The sequence below is a fragment of the Lolium perenne genome, chromosome 6, assembly GCF_019359855.2.
Source record: "Lolium perenne isolate Kyuss_39 chromosome 6, Kyuss_2.0, whole genome shotgun sequence".
In the NCBI taxonomy this organism is placed as follows: domain Eukaryota; kingdom Viridiplantae; phylum Streptophyta; class Magnoliopsida; order Poales; family Poaceae; genus Lolium; species Lolium perenne.
The window spans coordinates 100,214,432-100,238,395 of NC_067249.2; the positions used below are offsets into that span (position 1 = coordinate 100,214,432).

Genomic DNA, 23,964 nt, shown 5'->3' on the forward strand with positions numbered 1-23,964 from the left:
CGTAGATTTGATGATATTTTGGATTCTGAACTTCGTCTGGTTTGGTGACACCATCATAGAGATTGGTGATGACCTTGCCAACGATAGTGGATCTGTCGATGAAGCTGTCGAAGTTGCTCAAGTCATCGCTTATATCGGAGTCCGCAGATGACTCGAAGGACATGTCACTGAAGATCTTGGCGAGTTTTGCACTTGCCATGGTACTGATGAAGCGTGGCGATGAAATCTCCTCGTCGCCTGACTCGATTGACGATGTTGAACTCGAAAAATCGGGATCGACCGCTGATAATCCCGACGAGATCGGAATTTCGAGACGATACGCTCCTTTTTTCTCGACGCGGAAGTGGAACTTTCCGAACGTCATCTCCATGGGCTCCTCCAGATACGCATATGCATCCAAACGGGAGGGCGGGTGAGGAAAAAAAACAACTAGACCAGTTTCGATCTGTTTACCTCTGTCCATCGCGTTGCTTCCAGTTGACGAAGTCGACGATCTTGAACGTGCCATCGAGATCAGATCCTTTACACCTCTAATTCCCACAGACGGCGCCAATTGACAAGGGATTAACTTATCAATGCCTACAGATTGTAGACTAGGGTTTTAGTCGGAAGTAGAGGGCATAGCAATATGCAGACCCATCGAATATGATTGCTCTGAGCAGGGGCGGAGCCAGGAATTGGAGATGGGGGGCGAAATTTCAATGAACACAAAATAGAAAAAATCTCACGATATATTAACCCTCAGAAAAGAATTAATATGATAATATCAAACCATATAAATATTCAAATGTATGTTTAGCACTACGAAAAGAAAAATTACATGCCTATTATCTTAAATTGTGCTCTCCGACCACCGGTGTCAAATAAGTCGATAATTTCGTGACAGCTAATCTTGGCAGCTATTTCTTTTCCAATGTAGACAATCATATAGTGCCGAAGAAAATCATCTCCCATTCTATTTCGAAGACGTGTCTTGATTAGTTTCATAGCCGAAAAAGCTCGCTCAGTGGTTGCAGTAGATACTGGAAGAGTTATGACTAAACGCAGTAGTCTATCCACCATTGAGTATGTAGAAGCTTTACCTGTTTTAGCTAGTCCAACAGTCAGATCAGCAAGTGAAGGCAAGCATACTAGCTCTTGATTGTTGCAAACATCCAACTGAAAATGCGGAAATTGAGACTCCAGTTGAACCCTTTCTTGACTAGAAAAATCTGCAGGATAAAATTTCTCCGCTAGCGTGCATATTTTTGACATATCAAAAGAGTCATGTCTTGGGTCCAGAGATGCACAGAGTCTCAAGAGCTCGGTATTTTGAACACCAAAACGGTCATTCAGCTCAAACAACTGTTGATCTATAGCAACATAGAACACGTCTGCCTTGTAGTGATGTAATGTTGTTGTGTTATCATGCTTGTTCCGGGACTTTCTAACATCAACATACCTACACAATTTAAAATAAATGTTAATATCAGAGTGAAGTAATTATATATGCTAAATAACATTATGTTTCATACATGCAAGGAGACGGATATTACCTGCGACTCAAATCAGGCACCTCAATCTCATGCTTCATACAAAAAGCTTGAACCTCCTTGAGAAGAGATTCCCAGCCATCTTCCCTTAGCTTACCAAGCAACACTTTTGTGTTCGAAACTGAATCCAATGCATTTAAAATGTCAATGGACTTCTTTTGGAGTGTTTGACATAAGACATCCGTGATCTTCATAATTTTTTCCATTAGATGCATAATGAACACAAAATCAAAGGATTTAATTTTTGTTAGAGCGCCTACAGCATCTCCTCTGGAATATGGATTGACTGAACGGTCAGTAGAGACACTCTGTAGGATTGCCACTGTAGCACCAAACATCTTATGTAAGCTCTGAATTGACTTGAAGTGAGAACTCCATCTAGTATCCCCTGGTCTCTGTAAAGAGCCAATCTGATTAGCACCTTTTCCTGTATCAAGCTCGCCCAACTCAATTTCACGTTCAATGTCTTCAGCTTGTTTTGCTAGTAACTGATCAGTGCGCTTAGGAGATGCACTAACAACATTTATAATCTGAATAGCATTTTGAAAAAAGTTGTGCACCTCATGTACCTCCCTTGATGATGCAACAAGAGCCAACTGCAATTGATGAGCCATACAATGTACATAATAGGCATAAGGGCACTCATTTAGAATCAGAGCCTTTAGTCCATTCCATTCACCTCGCATGTTACTTGCCCCATCATAGCCTTGTCCTCTGATATCTTGGACACTCAAATTGTTGTCTGCAAGTACAGTGCAAATTGCCTGTTTGAGAGTCCCTGCAACAGTGTCAGTCACATGAATGACATCAAGAAAATGCTCCTTTATGAATCCTTCACTGTTCACAAACCGGAGGACCAATGCCATTTGCTCTTTCTTAGATTCATCTCGGGCTTCATCCACCATTATGAAAAACTTGCTAGTACCAATTTCTTCTCTAATTTGCGTCTGAACTTTTCGAGAAAGTAACTGAAGAATTTCTTGCTGAACGGGATGGGAGGTGTACTTTGCATTCCGTGGAGCGTTATCCAACACAACCGCATCCACCTCCTTATTATAAGCAGCCAACAACTTCACCAACTCAAGAAAATTACCTTGATTTAAGGATCCTGCTGATTCATCATGGCCTCTATAAGCATGTAGCGACCCCGGATCTGGTAGGATCCAAAGTCCCTGTGATTAAACATGCTAGTCCCTGGATCATTAGCTAGTACTCACAGTCGATGAATTATCATGTAAAACACAAGTCTTTATTACACGATTCGAATAATCCAGAGTACAAATAATTACAACTTGCATAGCCAAAGGCTAGCTCAATACAACGGAAAACGAAATAACATCTTGGAGTCCCATCAATGCCACAGGCTGGTTGAGTGTAGACTCGCGACCTACGCATTCTCACAAGTCGTCGAATAACCCACGAGAGTGGTCAATACTTTGAATGTATGGCAAATTACACCAAGAAGAGGAAAATTGACTACATCTACATGCAAAGGCAGACAAGAGGAGGCTTGATGTTTATTTGCGTAAAGCCAATTTTACATAGTTAAAGAGAGAAAATCTTTTACCCTACTTTGCCAAATTTTGATAAATATTATTGGCCGAGTGGAACACATGGATATTACACACCAAGCGTCCAAATCAACCAAACACTTGGATATGACACACCAAGTCCCAAACACTTGGATATTACACACCAAGTCCCGAGCACTTGGATATTACACACCAAGGCCCCAAAACCCACCTATGAACGATATTACACACGCCATAGGGTTTTAAAAACTTGTTTGAAAAGAGAGAGGAAATCCTTCAGAGGCTTGCTGACGCGCAGCTGACGTGTGTCTCTCCGTTCAGCACGCGACCGTTGGGAACCCCAAGTGGAAGGTGTGATGCGTACAGCAGTAAGTTTCCCTCGGTAAGAAACCAAGGTTTATCGAACCAGTAGGAGCCAAGAAGCACGTTGAAGGTTGATGGCGGAGGAGTGTAGTGCGGCGCAACACCAGGGATTCCGGCGCCAACGTGGAACCTGCACAACACAACCAAATTACTTTGCCCCAACGTGACAATGAGGTTGTCAATCTCACCGGCTTGCTGTAACAAAGGATTAGATGTATAGTGTGGATGATGATGTTTGCAGAGAACAGTAGAACGAGTATTGCAGTAGATTGTATTCGATGTAAAAGAATAGACCGGGGTCCACAGTTCACTAGAGGTGTCTCTCCGTAAGATAAATAGCATGTTGGGTGAACAAATTACAGTTGGGCAATTGACAAATAAAGAGGGCATGACCATGCACATACATGTTATGATGAGTATTGTGAAATTCAATTGGGCATTACGACAAAGTACATAGACCGCTATCCAGCATGCATCTATGCCTAAAAAGTCCACCTTCAGGTTATCATCCGAACCCCCTCCAGTATTAAGTTGCAAACAACAGACAATTGCATTAAGTATGGTGCGTAATGTAATCAACAAATACATCCTTAGACATAGCATTGATGTTTTATCCCTAGTGGTAATAGCACATCCACAACCTTAGAACTTTCTGTCACTGTCCCAGATTTAATGGAGGCATGAACCCACTATCGAGCATAAATACTCCCTCTTGGAGTTACAAGTATCAACTTGGCCAGAGCCTCTACTAATAACGGAGAGCATGCAAGATCATAAACAACACATAGATAATAGATTGATAATCAACATAGCATAGTATTCCATATTCATCGGATCCCAACAAACGCAACATGTAGCATTACAAATAGATGATCTTGATCATGTTAGGCAGATCACAAGATCCAACAATGATAGCACAATTAGGAGAAGACAACCATCTAGCTACTGTTATGGACCCATAGTCCAGGGGTGAACTACTCACACATCACTCCGGAGGCGACCATGGCGGTGAAGAGTCCTCCAGGAGATGATTCCCCTCTCCGGCAGGGTGCCGGAGGCGATCTCCTGAATCCCCCGAGATGGGATTGGCGGCGGCGTCTCTGGAAGGTTTTCCGTATCGTGGCTCTCGGTACTGGAACTATTCTCGACGAAGGCTTATGTAGGTGTAAGGGTAGGTCAGGGGGCGCCACGAGGGCCCCACATGCCAGGGCCGCGCGGCCAGCACCTGGGCCACGCCGCCCTGTTGTGTGGGCGCCTCGTCGCCCCACTTCGTATCTCCTCCGGACTTGTGGAAGCTTCGTGGAAAAATAAGATCCTGGGCGTTGATTTCGTCCAATTCCGAGAATATTTTCTTACTAGGATTTCTGAAACCAAAAACAGCAGAAAATAGCAACTTGCTCTTCGGCATCTCGTTAATAGGTTAGTACCGGAAAATGCATAAATATGACATAAAGTATGTATAAAACATGTGAGTATCATCAATAAAGTAGCATGGAACATAAGAAATTATAGATACGTTTGAGACGTATCAAGGCTCCATCCTTCAGATGCTCAAATTTGTCTTTTTACCGTGGACACGGCTGATCGATCAGGTTAACACTCTCGAGAGGTTGCGCTCTTTACCCACAATTCACAACCAAGCCTTTTTGCCAAAATTATTCATCTTCATTAAGGCCAGGACGAGGTCACGACGAAGCTTTTCCTTAGTAGCCCCTCCACCTTCCGGATTCGCCTGTGTCCAAAATTCCTCCCAATGGCGTTACCCAGGCGAGGTTTCCCACTAAGTATTTAGCCAAGACAGAGCCCATATTGTATTGTGGTTGCACTGGAAGCTTCTGATATCTGGAACATGGCAGACTTCTTTGATCCTGGGCGGCAGTCCTCCACCAATCTCCACACTCATTGTCCCGTCAAAACCATTCCGCCCAGAAGAAAACTTAATTTTATTTTGAAGGAGGATTTTGGGAGAAAAGTTGCGCTCATAAACAGAGCTCAAGTACTTAGAAAATTTTCTTGTTCCAAACCCCTTTTGATAATCATAGCACTTAGAAATTTTTTAGGGATTCCTATGGCCATGATATAAAGTGGAAATATTTCTAAGTAATACTTCTACTCATGGCAATCTACAAAATAGCACGCGAACTTGTAAAACATTTAAGTAAAATCTACCAAAACATCCTACACATGCATACTAATCATTTGAAGGAAAAAAACATGCATAGAAAACTTGGGACAAAAATTTGAACAAAGGTGTAACTTGCCTTAGTAACATTTGATGATGATTTCTTCCTTGTGAATTTCTCTCGCACTCCGAATAAATCTAACGCACCGAAAAATTACACGCAAAAAACAACCATTGCAAATAAAGAGCCAAATATAACACATAATCATGTAAAACAAATAAAATGCAAAATAATTTTAAATTGTATATTTATTTCGTGCTAGAGTAACTATGTTTGTTACAAATATTAGATACATTCAAAAGGATCAATTTGCAACAGGAATTAATTTGATAGAATTTATATGACTCCAGATATGTTCAAATTAAGTTTAAAACTTCAATCATGCAGATTAATTATTCATAAATTCGAAATTCAAATGCCAAAGTGTAGATATCAAAATTATGAAACTAACGCAAAAAAAATCCACTAAAACGGAGTTACGATTATTTAATTATGATTTTTCAAAGTATTCAGATCTTAATGTTTACGCGACGACGTGACGCATCGAGCATTGGATCTTGATCTCACGACTATGTTGCTCCGTCTCGAAAGTCTTCGGTTGATCTTCAGCTACGACTCCGGCGTTGCGCAATGCGATTCAACCAAAACAATTTGAGAAAAAAGGGTAGATACTAAGGTATTTAATTGGAACGAAAATTTGACGATAGCCAAAACAGATTTGTAATCAGATTTTAAACTTGCAGATTCAAACAAATCTATAATTATAAAAATTAGTACCAGTGGATTGAGAATTTCATTACGAAACCAACACAAAAAGAATTATTTAAAACTAAGTTACAGATTTATAGTTATGAATTATGAATTTTTGAATTTTAACATGAGCTAGCACCTAGCTGGAACTGATCGATCTGATTCACATGCGTGCGGGAGAAAAAAAAAATGAAGGAGCGTGTGGCATGGCATGATAAGGCTGATACCGGCGTATTGATACCGTTGCTACACTAGGATGCTGGGAGCGTTACCGGTGGTGGACGACGACGGACGCGGCGGTTGGACGTGGTTGGCTGGCCTCCGGCTCTACGAAGGTGCGGCTCGACTGCTGATCTCGTTCACGTCCTGTCAGCGATCCTCCTCATCCCGAACAGCGGCAGTTCTAGCTGAATTCCTCCGTCTTCGACGAAGCTCTGGCGAAACTCCAGCGGCCGAAATCTGTAATCACGGCTTAGAGATGCAGGGCTTGCCCTAAAGAGAGGCTTAGACCGTTTCGTCCCTGCCCGCTCCCGCGAGCGGCAGGGCGAAACCCTAACTCGCGCGCCGCCGGGCCTCCCCTTCCCCTGTCCTCTCCCTCGTCGCCGCCAGAGGGCGCGCCGGGGCGAAGCCTCGGGGGCGTCGGCGGCGGCGGGGACTCTCTCCCCTCTCGCTCGGTTGCGGTGGCGCGGGCTGCGGCGGTCGGCGGGGCGCGGCGCTGGTCGAGGGGCGCCGTGGCGTGGTCGCGCCGCGGCGGCGTGGCGGCTTCGTGTTCCCGGCGTACTGTCGCGGGGCGGGGCTCTCGGGATCCTCCCCGGCGGCCGGTGACGCGAGCGGACGCTCCTCCGGCGGAAGACGGCCCGGGGCAGCGCCGGGCGGGGCGACCCGACGGGTCGTGGAGGCGCGCGTGGCGGGTGGGCTCGGGCCGGGGCAGGGGCCTCTGGGCACTCCGAGCTCCGATCTACCCCCAGATCTGAGGGCCGCTGGCAGCCAGGGGGCTGCTGGCCGCCGATCTGGCTGGTGGAAACCCCCCTCGCCGCCTCTCGTCTCGGGTTCTTCGCGGCAGGGCCGTGTCTCCTTCTTCAATCTGAGGTGTGTGCGCTTGGACGCCGGGGCGGCGGCCCTGGAAGGTGGGAGCTTGTTGGTTGGCGGGCGTGCCAGAAGCTCGGGTGCTGGCCAGTGTCCACGGCCGTGAGGGCGGCGTGTCTCCGGCGAGCAGCGTGGTGCGGTGGTGGGTTGACCTTCTGGTTGGTCCAATCTGTAGATGGTGGAGGGATTTTGCCGAGGGGAAACCCTTGCCCGCTTGGGCCACGATGGCGACGTCCGCGGACGCCGTGACCTTCCTGAAGGCGTCGATTGGGGCTTCTCTCTATCCATCTACAGGCTCCGGGTGAAAACCCTAGATCCTCGGATCGGGCGGTGGCGGCACTCCGGTGTCGTTCTCTTCTTGAAGACATCGTCTTGGAGTCCACAACACGAGGCTCTCTGATGGTTGTGACGGAGGTGGTTCTTCGGCGATCATCGGCAAGGCTTGCTCCGTGCCCTCCCCTGGTCGAGCCTCCTTGGTGCTACCTCTCGGTCTGTGAGCAACGCGGGTCGGTCCCCGGTGGTGGTCGGCTTCCGGTGGCGCTTCTGCGACGAAGGAGTGTTGTTGAGGCGCGCGTGAAAAATGGCTCGCTCTAGGGTGAGCTCCGGCCCGACACTGTAGACTCCAGCTCTTCTTCGAGTCCTCGTAGGCGCTTTGGCTGAGCTTCTTGGTCGCTCTTCCGGCTGTAGCCTCTTCGGTAGTTCGTGTGGGTGTGTGGTGTCGTTTTGTAAGCTGGGTTCAGCACTATGTATCGTTCTCGCCGCTGCTGGCTTTGTTAATTCAAAGTCGGGCACTTCAGTGCCTTTTATCTATAAAAAAAAAAAACTCCAGCGGCCTCGTGTACGTGTTCTTGTGATTCTGCAGATGAGAAAAAGTTAGGAGGATACGGTCGACGATCTAGAAAGAAAAGAGGAGGCACGGAGGTCATGGAACTTCGACTCCAGTTTGCAGCGGCGGAACTCCGGCGAGATCGGTTTGAGCTCTCGGGTGGTTTAGAGTTTGTGATTTTTCGAAAAACAGAGAGAGGTTGCTGCAGCGGATTATGTAGAGGAGTTTTCGTGGAGTAAGGGCAACGAAATCGGCCGAATTGAGATGACTTGCCGGGATTTATCTCATACCGGATGAACTCGTGTTGAGTTCCAACTCCTAGCTGGAGGTAGGTGATGACATGTGGGCCTTCAGAAAAAAAAAACTGAAAGGAGGGAGCTTTTTTTTTTTGACATAAAAGGAGGGAGCTGATTGCTGGAGCAACTTGGTGCCTCTGCCGCGAGTGCGTACGGTCGTGGTTGACCTGAACAGGTACGTGGAGTCTATCTCTTCTTTTTGTTTTGTTTTGTTTTTCCCAAGTGCTAAAAAGCGCTTGGATGCTGATTGACACATCGAGCACTCGCTTTTGAGCCGTCCGATGTTCGATGGTATGCTCGATCGCGCGCCGCGTCGGAGGAGAGTTCCGACCAGATTACACCTGGAATTGGCTCCCGACATATCCCCACGTGGTCCTACGTGGCACCGAGCAGCGCACCCTTCTCTCCCGAGGCGTTCCCCATTTCCCCCTGGGATTTAGGGTTCCGTCGAATGGGGCGGTGATCTCGTCGCCGCCGAGCGAGCAGGCGCCACAGGGCGCACAGCTCGTGGCCGGAGGGCGAGCGTGAGCGAGAGGGCGATGAGCTCGTTGGCGGGAGGCGAGCATCCGCGAGGGGGCGACGAGCTCGTCGGCAGAGGGCGAGCCGCGAGGTAGTGCGGCGAGATCTTCATCTTCGAGCTAGCCGGGCTGACGTGCGGCGAGATATTCGGCGGAGATCAAGCTGCGCACGAGGGCAGCGAGCTCATGGCCCAAGGGTTAGGTTGTGGGGCGAGGGCAGGGTCGTCGGAGACGAAGATCCGCGTCGGAGGTGTCTACATCGAGTACCCCAGGTAATTGTCTATGCACAAATCCCCCAATAACGTGCGATTCGTAATGTGGAAATGCAATCCATGCACATTTTTTGTTCTGAGGATGTGGGGATTCATCTCCCGGTTCCACCCCCCGCTCTATTTTTGTCCTCTACCTCTTGCTGCCGATTTCTCTGAACAAATTAGTAATCAATGGCATATGGATCTCATGGCGCCCATCTTGCGGTGAATTAATCTAGTGGTTGAACCTTTTGATAGTATAGTGGTCAGTGGTGAACGTCCATCTAGCATCGCAAGTCCACCCCCCATCATGTTATTTTGCTATGCAGATGCAAGAAAGGGTTGGGGTGCTGCCTATGGGAGTGATTATGTGCGAGCTAAATCTGGCCTTGTGTAATACAAGACTATGATGGAGATGGACCTCCTGTGAGAGGCACATGACGATGCAGATGTCTTGCATCTGTGCCCAACAACTGTTTATGTTCAAATCTGAATAAAAACTGCTTTGTGTAGTGTTACTGCTGAGGATTTAATTTGCTTTCCCTTGCCCAAATCTTGCATGAACTTTGTTACCTAACATGTTATCACATGCTTTTCTTAATGCAGGCAAATAATTGCTATTGGTTGCCTATTAGATGCTTATGTTGATGCATTATAGACCTGAATTGGTAGCATTGGTTGCCTATTAGATGCTTTTTTTGTAGATATTTATTTTACTTATTGTGAGAGCTGAGAACATTTGTGTTAGAGTTTCCTGAGTCTCCACGCCACTGTCTCCTTCCACTGGAACTTAGGTGCTCCTCCCGCCGTGTATTTAGAGATAAAGGAACAAGCACTCAGATGTGATGTTACTGTAATGTGAATTCTGACAAGTATTCTCTTTTCTGAATTTTTTATGATAATTCAGTGCCTCTTTTATCTGTATAATTTCGTTTTCTGACAAACTGGATTGCACTTCACGTGCAGAATTTGGGTTAATGTGCTGGAACACGGACATACCTTTTCGCAGATCCCTATGTTTTTTGTAGAGTTATAGGTACCATAGGAAATTCATTTTCACGGCTATGCTTGGCTGATATATGCATAGCAAAGGGAAATAGGAGCACGGTTTATTGGCACAGTTTATTAGTGTTGCATAACTCAGGGATTTTAGCAAGTTAGGTGGTCAATTTTAAGTTGTTTTTTTTTTTGACTAAATGGTTAAATTGATACTGATTTTCATTAAGTTGATTGTTCATCGTGCTTAAGCTGGTTATAAAAAATAAATAAGTTTTTTTCCTTTTTATGGTTCAACATGCTTATGTTGCATACTGGTTTAACTGAGTTGTTTGTTCAACATGGTTAAGTTGTGTACTACATATAGATAAGCTTGACTCCACATCATGATTTTTTTGGATTGATTTTTAACATCTACTTTAGTTTAGATATTTAACAACATCCTTTTCAGTTGCATACTGATTTGAACGAGTTGTTTTTCCAACTTTGCTTGAATTTGAGTTCAACTAAATGCGCCGCAGTAAAATGATTTAATTAAGTTTCTATCAGCATAGTTAAGTTGTGCCATCTTCTAACTAAGTTTGTTTCGATACCATGCTACTAGAAAAATAGTAACATACTGGATTTACCAAGTCCCAAGTGCTAAAAAGTGCTTGAATGCTATTTGTCCAACTGACCACTCGGTTATGGACCGTCCATGCGTCCTGGACGAGGCGATCGCACGGCGCGTCCCGACCGACGTCCCGATGGAAACCATCTGGCTCCGACCAAAGTCACCAAATCCCACCTGTGTACGGGTCGCAACACCCCCTTCTCTCTCCCCAGAGCCATCCCCATTTCTCTGTCCCGCGGTAATTTCGTCGGTGGAGAGAGGGTGGGTGCGAGGGAGCAGGCGTTGAGCTCGTTGGAGAAGCGTTAGTCATTCTGTAGCTATATAGTAATTCTTACTATTATCATGTTCATCTGTGTTGAGTGAGAAATATAGCGTTAGATGTGATTGGTTTATACGACAATGAAAGTTAGCAATGGCTACCAGATTGTTGTCCCTTTTTCACTGTCCCTTTTTGTAAGAATGCGAGCTCGAGACTTTGATGATATTTCCTCTTTTTGTGTGGGGGCAATTCTTTTGCTTTGATTCACTGTCGCTTTTTCCCAATTAAGTTGCCTTTTTTACCCTAGTTAAGTTGCTTTTCAGCTTAAAACTAAGTTGATAGCTAGATTCTCCTAAGTTCTTACCATGTTTCATTAATTTGACTGGGCATATAGATTAAGCCAAGTTGATTATCATGTTTCTTAGGTTGATTAACCACTTCAGATTAAGTTGCTTTACACTTTTCTCCTAAGTTGCGTACCCTGTTTCATTAAGTTGATCAATGACTTTAGCTTATGTTGCTTTACACTAAGTCCTAAATTGATTATCTCATTTCATTAAGTTGATTAACGACTTTAGCTTAATTTGTTTTCTAGATTATCTTATTTACTATCACTTTTAATTAAATTGATTAGCCTCTTTAGCTTAAGTTTCTCCCCACTTTTAAACTAAGTTGCTTATCCAATTTAGTTAGGTCGATTCACTTTATCTTAACCTTCTTCCCACTTTACCCTAAGTTGCTTCTCTCATTTAATTAAGTTACTTTGTCACTTTATTTTAAGTTTATTCCGACATTATCCTAAGTTGCATATCCTGTTTCATTAAGTTGATTATCCATTTCGGCTTAAGTTGCTTTTAAACTTTTACCTAAGTTGCTTATTCCTTTGAATTAAGTTGATTAGCTACTTTAGCATAAATTTATTCCCACTTTATTATAATTAAGTTGATTAGTTACTTTACCATAAGTTGCTTTTCCAATTTATCCTAAGCTGCTTATCGCTTGCTTGCTATTGCTGTGTTCGTTTCGATTATAGGCAGACATATCACAAACTGCTTACCCATGTATTTAGGAAGTTGTTTTTTAATTTCCCATTATCTCAATGTTATGTTTTGGTCACACCCTTTCCATGTGCCTTTATTTGTTTTGTAACATGGTATTTTTTTAGTTTCACCTGTGCAATGTCCATCTAGCGCGAGGTGTTTTTTACTTCCATCATCTTCTATATTAATTAAGTTGCTTTTGACAAAATGCATAAGTTACTTTTGTTGTCTCTAAGTTGGTTCTATCATCCAAACTAAGTTGATTACAGTCGATGATTCAGCCTGTTAGCATGCCTCACTTTCCCTATAATCTCCCTAAGTTACTTTTTGTCAACATTCTTTAAGTTTTTGAGTTACACCAAAATGCCCCTAAGTAGCATACCAATTTAATTAAGTTGCTTCTTGTCATCCGTCTAAGTTGCTTTCTGAGACTAGAGAAGTTGTTTTACATAACCTAACTAAGTTTCTTTCCACCATGCATTTAATTTTTGGTTAAACAACCAATAGCGTTCCTTAGCTTAATAATGATTTTAATTAGAAACTTATTTTCTAGCACACAAACTTGAAATCTGATAACACATAAAATAACAAAAGAGGCGAACAAGTGTTCTCGCTTCCGTTTACCAGAAGTTGATGCAGCAGCAGGGAATCGTTGAGGGCCTCGTCCGAAAACTTGCCAGTAGGTACGTGTTTAAGGAAGAGAGACACTTACATGAAACTCTTAACTATTGTGTGATGGGAAACTGTAGCCATTGAATTCATGAATCAAGAGTATGAAATATAGAGCGGATCAGCTCGGTATATTGCTCTCCACTACCTAATAGTTCTGAGTGTAATAGACAAACTGGGCAATTTACAAATACGTATATGGGTTAGTTTTAGTTCTTCTGATTCCTTTTTGAACTATATGGATAAGTTGTCTAGCATTTTAATTAAATTGTTTATCACTATGCTAAAACTGTGTACTGAAATAAATTAAGTTGATTCCTGAGCATGCTGAAGTTGTTGGATACCAGTACAATTTATGTAGGTGCTTCTTTGAAGTAACATGCATAAGTTGTTTGGCGATTTAAGTTATTTTATTATTATGCTTAAGTTGACTATGCTGAAATAATTTTTTATTCCTAGAGCATGCTTAAGTTTTTGGGTATCGGTATCTAGGTGTTCCTTTTAAGCAACATGCATAAGTTATGTACTGGATTGATTCGTTGCTTTGTCAACATGCTTAAGTTAAGCATTGAAATTAATCATGTGGATTCCTCCAACATTCTTAAGTCTCAAGATATTGGTGCAATCTTTGTATGTGTTTCTTTTGAGCAACATGCATAAGTTGTTCACTGGTTTAGTTAGTTTCCTTATCAACATGCTCAAGTTTAAACGAAAAATTAAGTTGTGGGGTTATCTACAATCTATCTTAATTTTCATTTTCGAGCAGCATGCATAAGTTGTCCACTGGTCTAATTAAGTTGCCTTGTCAACTTGCTTAAGGTGCTTATTTGTGATATTGCTAAGTTGCACCGGGAAGCTGTGGATCCTGGGCAGTGTAGGTAGTACCATCTCCAGCGCCATAGTGGAGGAGGCCATGGCGCCTAGCTCGAGGAGGTGGCGGCGCCCACAATGCCTATCGCGAGCGCCAGCCTGCCTATCGCGAGCGCCAGCCTGCCGACGTAAGTTGATTATCCATTTTAATTAACTTACTCACTTCTCCCTTGTTAAGTTGATTTCTGATAATGTTTAACTTATCTAAACATTGATGCTAAGTTACTTTTTAGGTAATATTAAAGTTGCCTTAAGATTGATGCTAAGTTGTTTTCATGCAGGAGGAGATCGTGTGTTGTTTTGTGGTCTATCGCACTTGTCAGTTAAATCTAGATTTCATGGAGTTTTGGAAGAGAAAGAAGACATGGAGTAGTCCGTCTTGCAGAAAGGAAGAAATTCTAGAGTAACTTGTCTTGCAGAAGAGCCGGAGTAGTTTGTCACAGCATTGAGTAACATCCCTTTTCTTATTTGGATGCTATACAAAACATTGTTTTTACCTTACGTGTATTTTCTTGTCTTTACATTACGTGTATTTTCTTGGTTGGATGTTGAATCAGTCAAACTAGCACCCGGATGCTGGGATGGACAAACCAGCACCCGAATGCTGGGATGAACAAACCAGCACCGGATGCTGGCTAGCCGTGTCCTTTGTTTTTTGCTTCCTTTTATTTAGGAAAAACTCTACAGATAATTATTCAATTAAATTTTAAAAACCAAAACATGTAAATTGGACAAAGGAAAATCTCTTTTCCGCCTGAAATAAATATGCAAAAATAATATATTATGCACTTTGGCTATATAGCTGCTTGTGCATTTTTTTTATAATTTAGGTGAGTTTTAGTTTCAATCACTCAATCAATTCAAACAAACTCAAACATACACGAAATACTAAATAAATATTTTTGAATGAGATTTAAAATATTAATAATTTTCTAACCTTAATCATGATGAAGTCATATTATCATTTCTCTTAAAATAGGTGGTAGAAATATTTAGAAGAATCCACAAATTCAACTATAGAAGATTTAAAAGTCAATCAGGACATTAGCGTAGTAATCCTCCATTATTGGGAAAGTCATTTTATTCCCTCTCATTAATAATTCAAGTATGGTTGGATGAAGATTTTATATGTCACTAAAATTCAATAACTTGGATAGTCATGTTAATCCACTCATATAAAATTATATTTTAAAGCAAGGTTGAAAAATAAAATTCAAACAATTCATCAAAATTTCTTTTCATTCATAATTCCAATCAAAATCAAACAATTCAATCAAATTAATTTATTAATTTTAACATTCCAAAATTAGGAAAATTTTGGGATGTTACAAAGCACAAGCTTGAAATGTTAACCACCTGGTGAAATAAAGGAAAAGTTGTCACTAGCCTTCTTAGTACAGTATGTAATATTATAATTACTAGGATAAAACAATATTACTTACTTGATGGAGTCAATAGTAACTTTAAGTCTTAGCCTGGCATCCATAACCATTTTTTCAGATGCTCGTACTATTGTCGTGTCAATGTGGGTCACAGTATCTTTCAGGTTGTCAAAACAACGAACTGAAAATTATGAGCCGACTTGGAATCTTTGCCCATGTGGGTTAATAAAGCACACTCTTTTCCATCATTCACCTTCTTCCAATTTCTAAACCCCTTAACTGTGAATGCATCTGACCCGCACTTGCCACTTGGTTTTTTCGTAAACACAAAACAAGGCAAACAATATGCACGATATGTGGTAGGTGAATACTCGAGCCAAGGAAAATTTGTGAAATAGCTAAACTGGAAGCGGCGGCGATTTTTTGATGTTCCATTAAATGGATACTCTGGCATGTATGGCTGATAAGGACCCTCTCTAATATAGAATCGTCGTGCTTCTTCTTGCTTATCAAGAGGAAGTTCCCAAATCTGCTAGCGCTTACCTGGATCCCTATCAAATGGCGTGCTTCCAATTCTAACTTGTTCTGAAATTTCTTCTCTCTCCATAATATTCTGATTATCACTGTCCATATCTACTGGATTGGAACTGCTATGTACTACAGGTTGTTGTTCGTCAGATGGATTTGCATTTTCAGCGCTAGCAATGTTGGTATTTGAACTGGAAGCAATAGCAATTGGCTTGAAAAAATGATCTACCCGCCTGATTTTTGAAGGTCCCTTTCTCTTCATCTTTTAGTAAAACTACAAAATTAGGAAGAACACAAATTAATAAACTAATCTAACCAATAAAATATGATGGTATACATTATACTAATTAGTGAACCGTACCAAGTGACTACGGTTTGAACTTCTAATTCACAAAAGAAGTAACCCAAGTAATCAACAGACAACAGTTCAGCACAAACCGTCAGGCGTCAGGTTCTTTCAGACTTTAGAGTGCAGCGGATTGTAGACGTATATCTTGCTCGGCCGGCTGGTTCCAGAGTTGCAGGGGCAGAGACAGACGGCAGCGCCGCAACGGCAAGAGCCCTAGGCGGCAGCGAGATGGGATGGGAGATAGAGCCTGCCAGGGCCTGGAGGCGGCACGGCAGATGTAATCGATCGATCTGATCGATCGCTGGAAACACGTCCAGGACTAGATGCTCCACCACGATAGCCTACACTATGGGCTGCTTTGTACATGGGCTTCAGCCTTCAGGGTGTGCATCGGACGAGTGGGCTAATTACATCATTACTTCCGGCCAATTAGAATGATTTATAGTAGGATATTACTAGTACTATGTACAGAAAATTCATGGGGGGGCGAAGCATTTGGGGGGGGGGGGGGGTCTGACTCCTGCTCGCCCCCTGCCTCCGTCCCTGGCTCTGAGTTGATTGTTGCTGTGAAGTTCAACGGCTAGGATAGATCATCTTTTCTGCATTTGATCTCTCATATTAAATCATTAGCTAGCCATAGTAGTGAGTGTGTCTTTGGAACGATCACATGTTAGGGTTAGCCATAGTCTTGCAAATCTTGCGAGGCTTTAAAACCACACTGATTGTTTTTTTGAAACGCGGGCAAAAGCTTTGCCCATTCATTAATTAAGAGAGGAGTTTACAAGAATGGTAAAAGGTCTTAAGATATTACAAGTTCTACTCTCGCGGCATCAAAATACCCAAACCTTTCGCACCCGCTATGACCCAAAGGGTCGCTTCTTTATTGATCCTCTCAAAGACTTGCGTAGGTGAGCTTTTGTTCTTGAAGATTCTATCATTTCTTTCATTCCAAATCTCCCAAATGATGAGCATAGCGAGAGAAGCCATACCCTTGCGATTTTGTCCGGATGATATCAAGATCCACCACTCCGGGAAGGCAAGATTTGCCCAATTATTGGCATGGGAAACCGGGATGTCAAAGGTTTCTTTGGCCATGTCCCAAAGACGCAAAGTGAAGCGGCAATGAATAAGAAGGTGGTCGATGGATTCCGTGCATTGATCACAAAGAGGGCAAGTCCCACAATTAGGCCACCCCCTTTTTTCCAAGCGGTCGGCGGTCCACACTCTATTTTGGAAGACAAGCCAAGTGAAGAACTTGATCTTAGGCGGCGCCCACATTTTCCACATGGAGTTGTATAGGGGTGAGAAGGTGGATCCCAAAAATTGCAACTCATAGGCGGACTTGGAAGAGTAGTGGCCACTTTCGGTGAGCTTCCAAGTAATGTCATCCTCGAGGTCCTCATTAAGGTGGAAGTTTTGTATGAGACCCCAAAGCTCCACAAATTGCGATAGGTGTTCCAAGGAAAAATCGTCCCCCAAGGCAATCTTTTGGACCCAAGCCTCGTTCCGAAGAGCATTAGCCACCCTCCAATTTTTGCGTTTGGAGGAAGCATAGATAAGTGGAGCAATGTCAATGGGCTTTCTCCCATGTAGCCAAGGCGCGAACCAAAACGGTGTTTTCATACCATTGCCAACCGTAATGGTCGTGGCGGAGTAGAAGATGTCCATGTCATATTCCGAGCATGGGTTACCGGAGCCCACCCAAATCTTGTTAGGTTCCTTCCATTCCAACCACGGCCATCTAAGGCGAAGAGCCGTTGCGAACTTGTCCGTATGAATGATACCAAGACCCCCTAGCTTCTTTGGTCGACAAACTAACTCCCAATTAACCTTGCACTTGGCTCCCGTCGTGTGATCACTAGCAGACCAATGGAAGGCTCTCTCAATCTTGTTGATGAAGGAAATGGTGCTTGCCGGGATGGAAAGGGGTGTCAAGAAGTATGTCGCTTGAGAGGCGATGACGGATTTGACCAAGGCGGCGTGGCCGGCCGTAGTAATGAAGTTCCCATTCCAAGCGGGAAGTTTCCCGGCGCATTTGTCTTCGAGGTGTTGGATGTCTTTCCTTCTTATTGTCCGAACCGTAAGAGGTAGCCCAAGATAGCGAATGGGAAAGGATTCCTTCTTGGCCGGGATGCTTAGGAGAATATCATCAAGGTTAAGATTTGCACATCTTATTGGCACAACGGAGCTTTTATGGAAGTTCGTGCAAAGGCCGGTAACCTTGCCAAAGTCGTGTAGAATGTGTGCAAGACTTTGCACATCTTCCTTTAAAGGTGCAAGAAAGATAGCCGCATCGTCCGCGTAGAGAGAGGTGCGGAGGATGGAACCTCTACCCCGGAGCTTGTGGATCAATCCATGAGATGTGGCTCGCTCTAAGATTTGTGCAAGGGTGTCAATAGCAAGGACAAAAAGAAGAGGGGACAATGGGTCTCCTTGCCGAAGCCCCCGGCCATGGCGAATGGGGTGGCCGGCCATGCCATTAAGGAGCACCCGAGAGGAGGCGGTGTTGAGGAGTGCGGCAATCCAATTCCGGAAACGTACCGGGAAGCCCATTTTGTCAAGAAGGTCAAAAAGATATCCCCAACGGATAGAATCGAAGGCCTTCCAGATGTCAAGCTTGAGAATGAGGGCCGGGGTTTTATTTTTGTGGAATTTTGTGGCAAGGTTTTTAACATAGAGAAAGTTATCGTGTATGCTTCGTCTCTTGATTAAGGCACTTTGAGCGTTTGAGACAAGCCCGTCCATGAGAGGCCCCAACCGGTTTGCAAGCATCTTGGAGACAATCTTCGCAATGGCATGAATTAAGCTAATAGGCCGGTAGTCGGAAATCTCTTCGGCACCGTCCTTCTTTGGCAAAAGGGAGATGTTTGCGGAGTTGAGCCAATGGAAATTATGCACATGAAGATTCCCAAAGTGTTGGATCACATTCAAGACATCGACTTTAATGGTGTCCCAACATTTCTTGAAGAAAAGCCCGGTGAATCCATCCGGCCCCGGAGCTTTGTCGTCGGGCAATTGGTTAATGGCCAATTTCACTTCTTCCCCGGGAAAAGGAGCACCAAGCGACTGTAAGTCCATAGGAGGGAACATGAGCTCCGCCCAATTGAAGTCATGGCTACTAGGTTCCCCTCTACCCATCACCCTTTGAAAGTGTTCGTGGATGATTTGCTCTTTTTGGTCGTGCCCCGTGACCCAACCATTGTTTTGTTTGAGGTGATGGATGTGATTCTTCCTTCTTCTAGCATTGACCCGCCTATGGAAGAATTTTGTATTGGCGTCCCCCTCTTTGATGTTAGAAATACGTGCACATTGTTTCTTTCTAGCCCTTTCAATGACGGCGAGTGCAATCACCTTTTTCTTCAAACGAGCATGAAGGTCAATCTCCTCCGGAAAAAGAGGTCTTGTCTCTTGAGCCAAGTCAAAATGGAGGATGACAAGGAGTGCCGCATGGAGCAACACCTCAGTGTTGGAATAGATTCCTCTCCCCCACCTCCTAAGGCATATGTCGGTTTCCTTCATCTTGTGGAAAAGAATTTGGCAGGGCTCCGTGTGGGAAGTTGGTTTGTCCCAAGCCTCCTTGACCACATCAATGAAGCCCGGAAGTTTGACCCAGAAGTTCTCAAACTTGAAAGATCTATGTCGCTTAGGGCCACTATCATCGGCAAGGAGGAGGGGGCAATGGTCCGAAAGCGAGGAGGAGAGCGCGCAAATGATGTGCGTGCCAAAGCGAAGATCCCACTCCGCGTTGCAGTAAAAAGCGTCAAGCTTGCAGAGGGTCGGGCTCGCTCTTTCGTTGGACCAAGTAAACCGGCGGTTCTGCAAATGTATCTCGTTTAGCTCACAAGAATGGAGAGCGTCTCTGAACCGAACCATGCGACTTCTATTAACATTTCCTTTGCTCTTGTCCCTTGCTCTTCTAATTTGATTGAAGTCTCCGAGAACAAGCCATCTTCCCCCATGCGGAGGCTTGAGACCGATAAGCTCGGCGAAGAATTGATCCTTAAGCGCATTATCCGTAGGCCCATAGACGGAGGTAATCTTGAAGTATCCGTTCTCAGAAGCATTAGAAAAGGATACATCCGCGGACAGAGAGAACTCGGAGATAGTCGCGTTGGAGATGGAAACCATGGAATCATCCCAAAGGAGAAGGATTCCACCCCTCGTGCCATTGGCCGGCTTGTAAACGAAGCTTTTGAGCCCATAACCGCCAATGTATGCAGCGTCGAACGGTGAGATGTGCTGTAACTTAGTTTCCTGAAGACAGGCAATGTGGCAAGAAGAATTGGCGATGGTCTCGTGGACGGTGTCTTTGCGATCTTGATCGTTAAGGCCCCTGACGTTCCACCCGAGCAAGTACGGGAGTTGTTCTAACATATGAACCATAGAAACCCACACTGGCATATAAAAAGGGTGAACCGGAGACAAAGCGTTAACAAACAGGATGTGATAATCTGGGCATACATGCTCCTCGAAGGAGCAGCAGAGTGGAAGCAGGGATGCACAGCAACCCCGAACAAGCAACCAGCCCCAAAGATAGAACTACAATAGGATGCGATAAACTGGGCATACATGCTCCTCGAAGGAGCAGCAGAGTGGAAGCAGGGATGCACAGCAACCCCGAACAAGCAACCAACCCCAAAGGTAGAACTACAACATGTAAAGAAGACTAACATCATAACTAAGGAGGCCCAAGCAGAAGCCAAGAACATCATCAGGCATCAGCCGTGGCTGTGTTTGCCGTGGGCCTGTCCGGGTCCAGAGCCGAAGCTCCACCGTGCTCCAGCATGCAGTCGTCCATGGCATCGTCATCCTCCGATCCAACCTTGAAAAGCCCTCATCGCGTTGATCACCTCTTCATCCACCCGACCTTTGAATCGACTTGCGAATTCCGCCAAGGCCCAGTCAGTGACCTCCTCTCCATCTTTGATGATGCCGAGCCCCTTTCAAACCATCGCCTCCACCTTCCACGCAACTGGAGCCGCCGTCGTGCGCTGCTTGCCGCGGGCACCAGCCTTCCGCAGCGAGAACTTGACGGTCCTGGTGATGTTAGCCCCCGCCAGAGTCTTCCTCCTTGGTTGCGGCCGCACCAGAGGCGAGGACGTTGGTGGCGAGAGGATAGGTGGCAGGGGGGCCAGGAAGAGTGGCGCCAGTGGCACGCTGGCCAAGGTGGTGAGCTCCGGCTCGGGCGCAGCGGGGTTGCGGCGGGTTCTGGGCGTCGGTTCCGAAGTGCGAATAGGCGTGCCATCGGTGTAGAGCGGCGGCGTCCGAGGCTCCGGCGTTGCCTCAAAGCCTGGGGGCCTCGACGAGGGGCTGATGTCGATGAAGGAGGACGGTGCGAGCAGTGCAAGCGCTGATGCAGCGCCAGCCGAGGAGGGCACGTGCGGGGAGACGATGATCGTGCCGTCATCGTGCCCAGCGGCGGACAACCTAAGAAGTTCCTGGCCGCAGCCCTTGCTCGTAGGAGTCCCAGGGATGACGGAGGTGGGCGAGGAGGGCGGGTCCGGCGTGATTGGCGGCGTGAGCGCGGCCCGCGAGCGACGCCTTGATGCATGAGGCGACGCGTGGCGCCTCCAGGCCCTGCCCCGCCCGGCGTTGTCGATGCCAAGCACTGCATCGAGGGCGTCTCCAGAGCCAAGGCCAAAACCCCAGTCCTTGGGCATGCCCAGGCCATCAGCGACCGGCGTGCAGGAGCCCGGACTCCCAGGTGGAGGAGTGGCGCCATTGACCAGAGTCAGGGCCATACAGGGCTCCTCACGATGCTGCTGCTGCACCCCAGCATGGAGGACGGGCAGAGGGGCCTGCCCAGCATCCAAGAGAGGGGGAAGCACCGGATGATCAGCGGCCCTGCGCCTGCCCTCCTCGCGGTGGTGCGACCTGTCACGGTGGCGCTGCCCCTCCTAGCCAGCGTCCCGTGCTCGGAAACCCGCTCCACGAGAGAGGCTCCGACGCAGAGCATGGCCCCAGCCCCGCGAGCCGTCACGGCCACGCCGGCCCTGCGTGTCTTCGTCGTCGTTGTCTCTTCGGCCACGCCCAGAGTTGTTGTTGTCGACGATTCTCTCGGCCCTGTCTCGCATAAGACGCTCGACGTCGATGACGCCCCAGCGCCAAGAGAACTTGCCAGGCATCGGCGTCTCTTCCGTTGTCAAGTCCTCGAGGATGTCCATATGGACAATGCAGCGACGTTGCAGCCCCCGGCGACCTCTCTCCGCCGAGCCGCTGCTAGGTCCAGGCAGCGTTACCCAACGCACGCGCGGCACGAGCCCAGGGTGCCCAACCCATGCCCAAAGGCAAAGCGCCTTGGTGTATGTCTTGGTCTTGCAGGCATCCTCAACGTAGTCCAGGGAGCAGGCCCGCCCAATGGCCTGCTGCACCGCCACAGCATCATTCCAGAGGTAGAGTGGAACATTCTCCACGCATAGGCGGACATGCTGCCGGAGCTCCACTTGATCAGCGTTGTCCTTGAGCCGCCAAGGCCTGACTTGGATCATGTGGCCCTCAAAGAGGAAGGAGTGGCGGGCGACGGCGGCCGCACGGATGTGCGGAAAGATGAAACGGACGAGGAACGGCTCGGGGTAGTGGTCGGTGACGATGATGGTCTCGTCGAGCGCGCCGAAGGTGGAGCAGATTGCCCACTTGAGCAGGGCCTTGGCGCCATGGGCAGGCTCCCTGTCAAACCTCGCATAGGCAGCCGAGGCGAGCAGCGCGGCAGCCTCCGCGTTCATCTCCGGCGAAGCATGGATGACCACAAAGTCCTCCGCCGGCCTCGGGATGTCGTCGATGCGAGGCATGGTCGAGGCAGAGGCTTGGGCTACTGGAGCAGTGGCTGGAGCGGGCGGGGCGTGTGGTGTAGCCGGGAGATGGGCAGCAGGGCGTCGAGCGTGGGCGAGTGTTGCGTTGGCAGGGGCTGGTGGTGGCGCCGGTGCACGGACAGGGGTTGTTGGAGTAGAGGCTTGGCGCGCCAGGCGTCGACCGGGCGCATGGGAGGCCGTGGTTGAAGCAGGAGCAGGTTCCCAAGGGTGGTGACAGCCCAGGGCACGGTGGCCAGATCGGAAGCACCGGCGACACTTGACCGGCTCTCTGCAGTCGGAAGCCCTGTGGCCAAGCCTGCCCTTGTATATGCAGTGGAAACATCCGCCGAGGAGCCAGGCGGGTGGTGGTGGTCGCTGGCCGGCAATGAATGCCCCCCGTCTTGAAGGAAAAGCCGTTCGGCGCGGCGGAGGCGACGTGCGCCCCTCCCATCGCCCATGACTTGCGCGGCCATCCCTCTCGAGCCCTACGCGCCGCAGCTGCGGCAATGAATGCAGGCGTGCCTCAGCTGCAGCAGGAGGTGAATTAATGGCGGCTCGGAGGGCCGGCCACCCACCAGCTTGATGAAAGCGCGTCGTTGCGGGGCCCGCCTGGCCCCGCGCATCCGCCTGGAAGAGGAGCTCGGGCGGCGTCTCAGGGACGAATTCGCCATCCTACAGCACCGCAGCGCGAGCAGCACGGGTCGCCGGCGATTGGGAAAATAGATCCAGATCGGGATCCAGTGAGCCGGCAGCGGGGAACACCAGTGGGAGGAAGCCGCGTGGGAGATGGGGAGGTGAGGGCGGCAGCTGGCCGGAGCACAGGAGGGCGGGCAGGCGCGGTGGGGCGGCCGGCAAGGAGGTGGATGCGGCCGGCGGCGCGGTCGGCGCGCGCGTCTCGAGAGCGTGGGTGGCTTGGTTCCAGTTTTCCATGCGAGCAGTATCTGAAGTCACGTGAAATTGTTCTTGTCATTCAGGATCTGGACCATGATCGCTTATAACCCTGCATGCTTAATAAAGTTCCTATTTTATCCGAAAAAAACTTCTACGATTTTTTTTGTAAACATAAACTTTAAAATATCGGTTTTGCTATGTCTCAGCAACTGAGATTTTCTTAAGTCTAAGTCAATTACAGA

The 23,964-nt window shown here is 46.8% G+C and overlaps 1 protein-coding gene across 1 annotated transcript; it reads right to left on the reverse strand.

Annotated features, from left to right (window-relative positions):
- Positions 1–1,037: 1,037 nt before the first annotated feature.
- LOC139832465 (uncharacterized) lies at positions 1,038–2,398 on the reverse strand. Its single transcript, XM_071822233.1, has 5 exons — positions 2,228–2,398; positions 1,954–2,128; positions 1,536–1,653; positions 1,192–1,441; positions 1,038–1,082 (listed from the first exon to the last, which is right to left on the reverse strand). Exons 1-5 carry the CDS (start codon positions 2,396–2,398, stop codon positions 1,038–1,040), a joined length of 759 nt encoding a protein of 252 aa, XP_071678334.1.
- Positions 2,399–23,964: the final 21,566 nt, after the last annotated feature.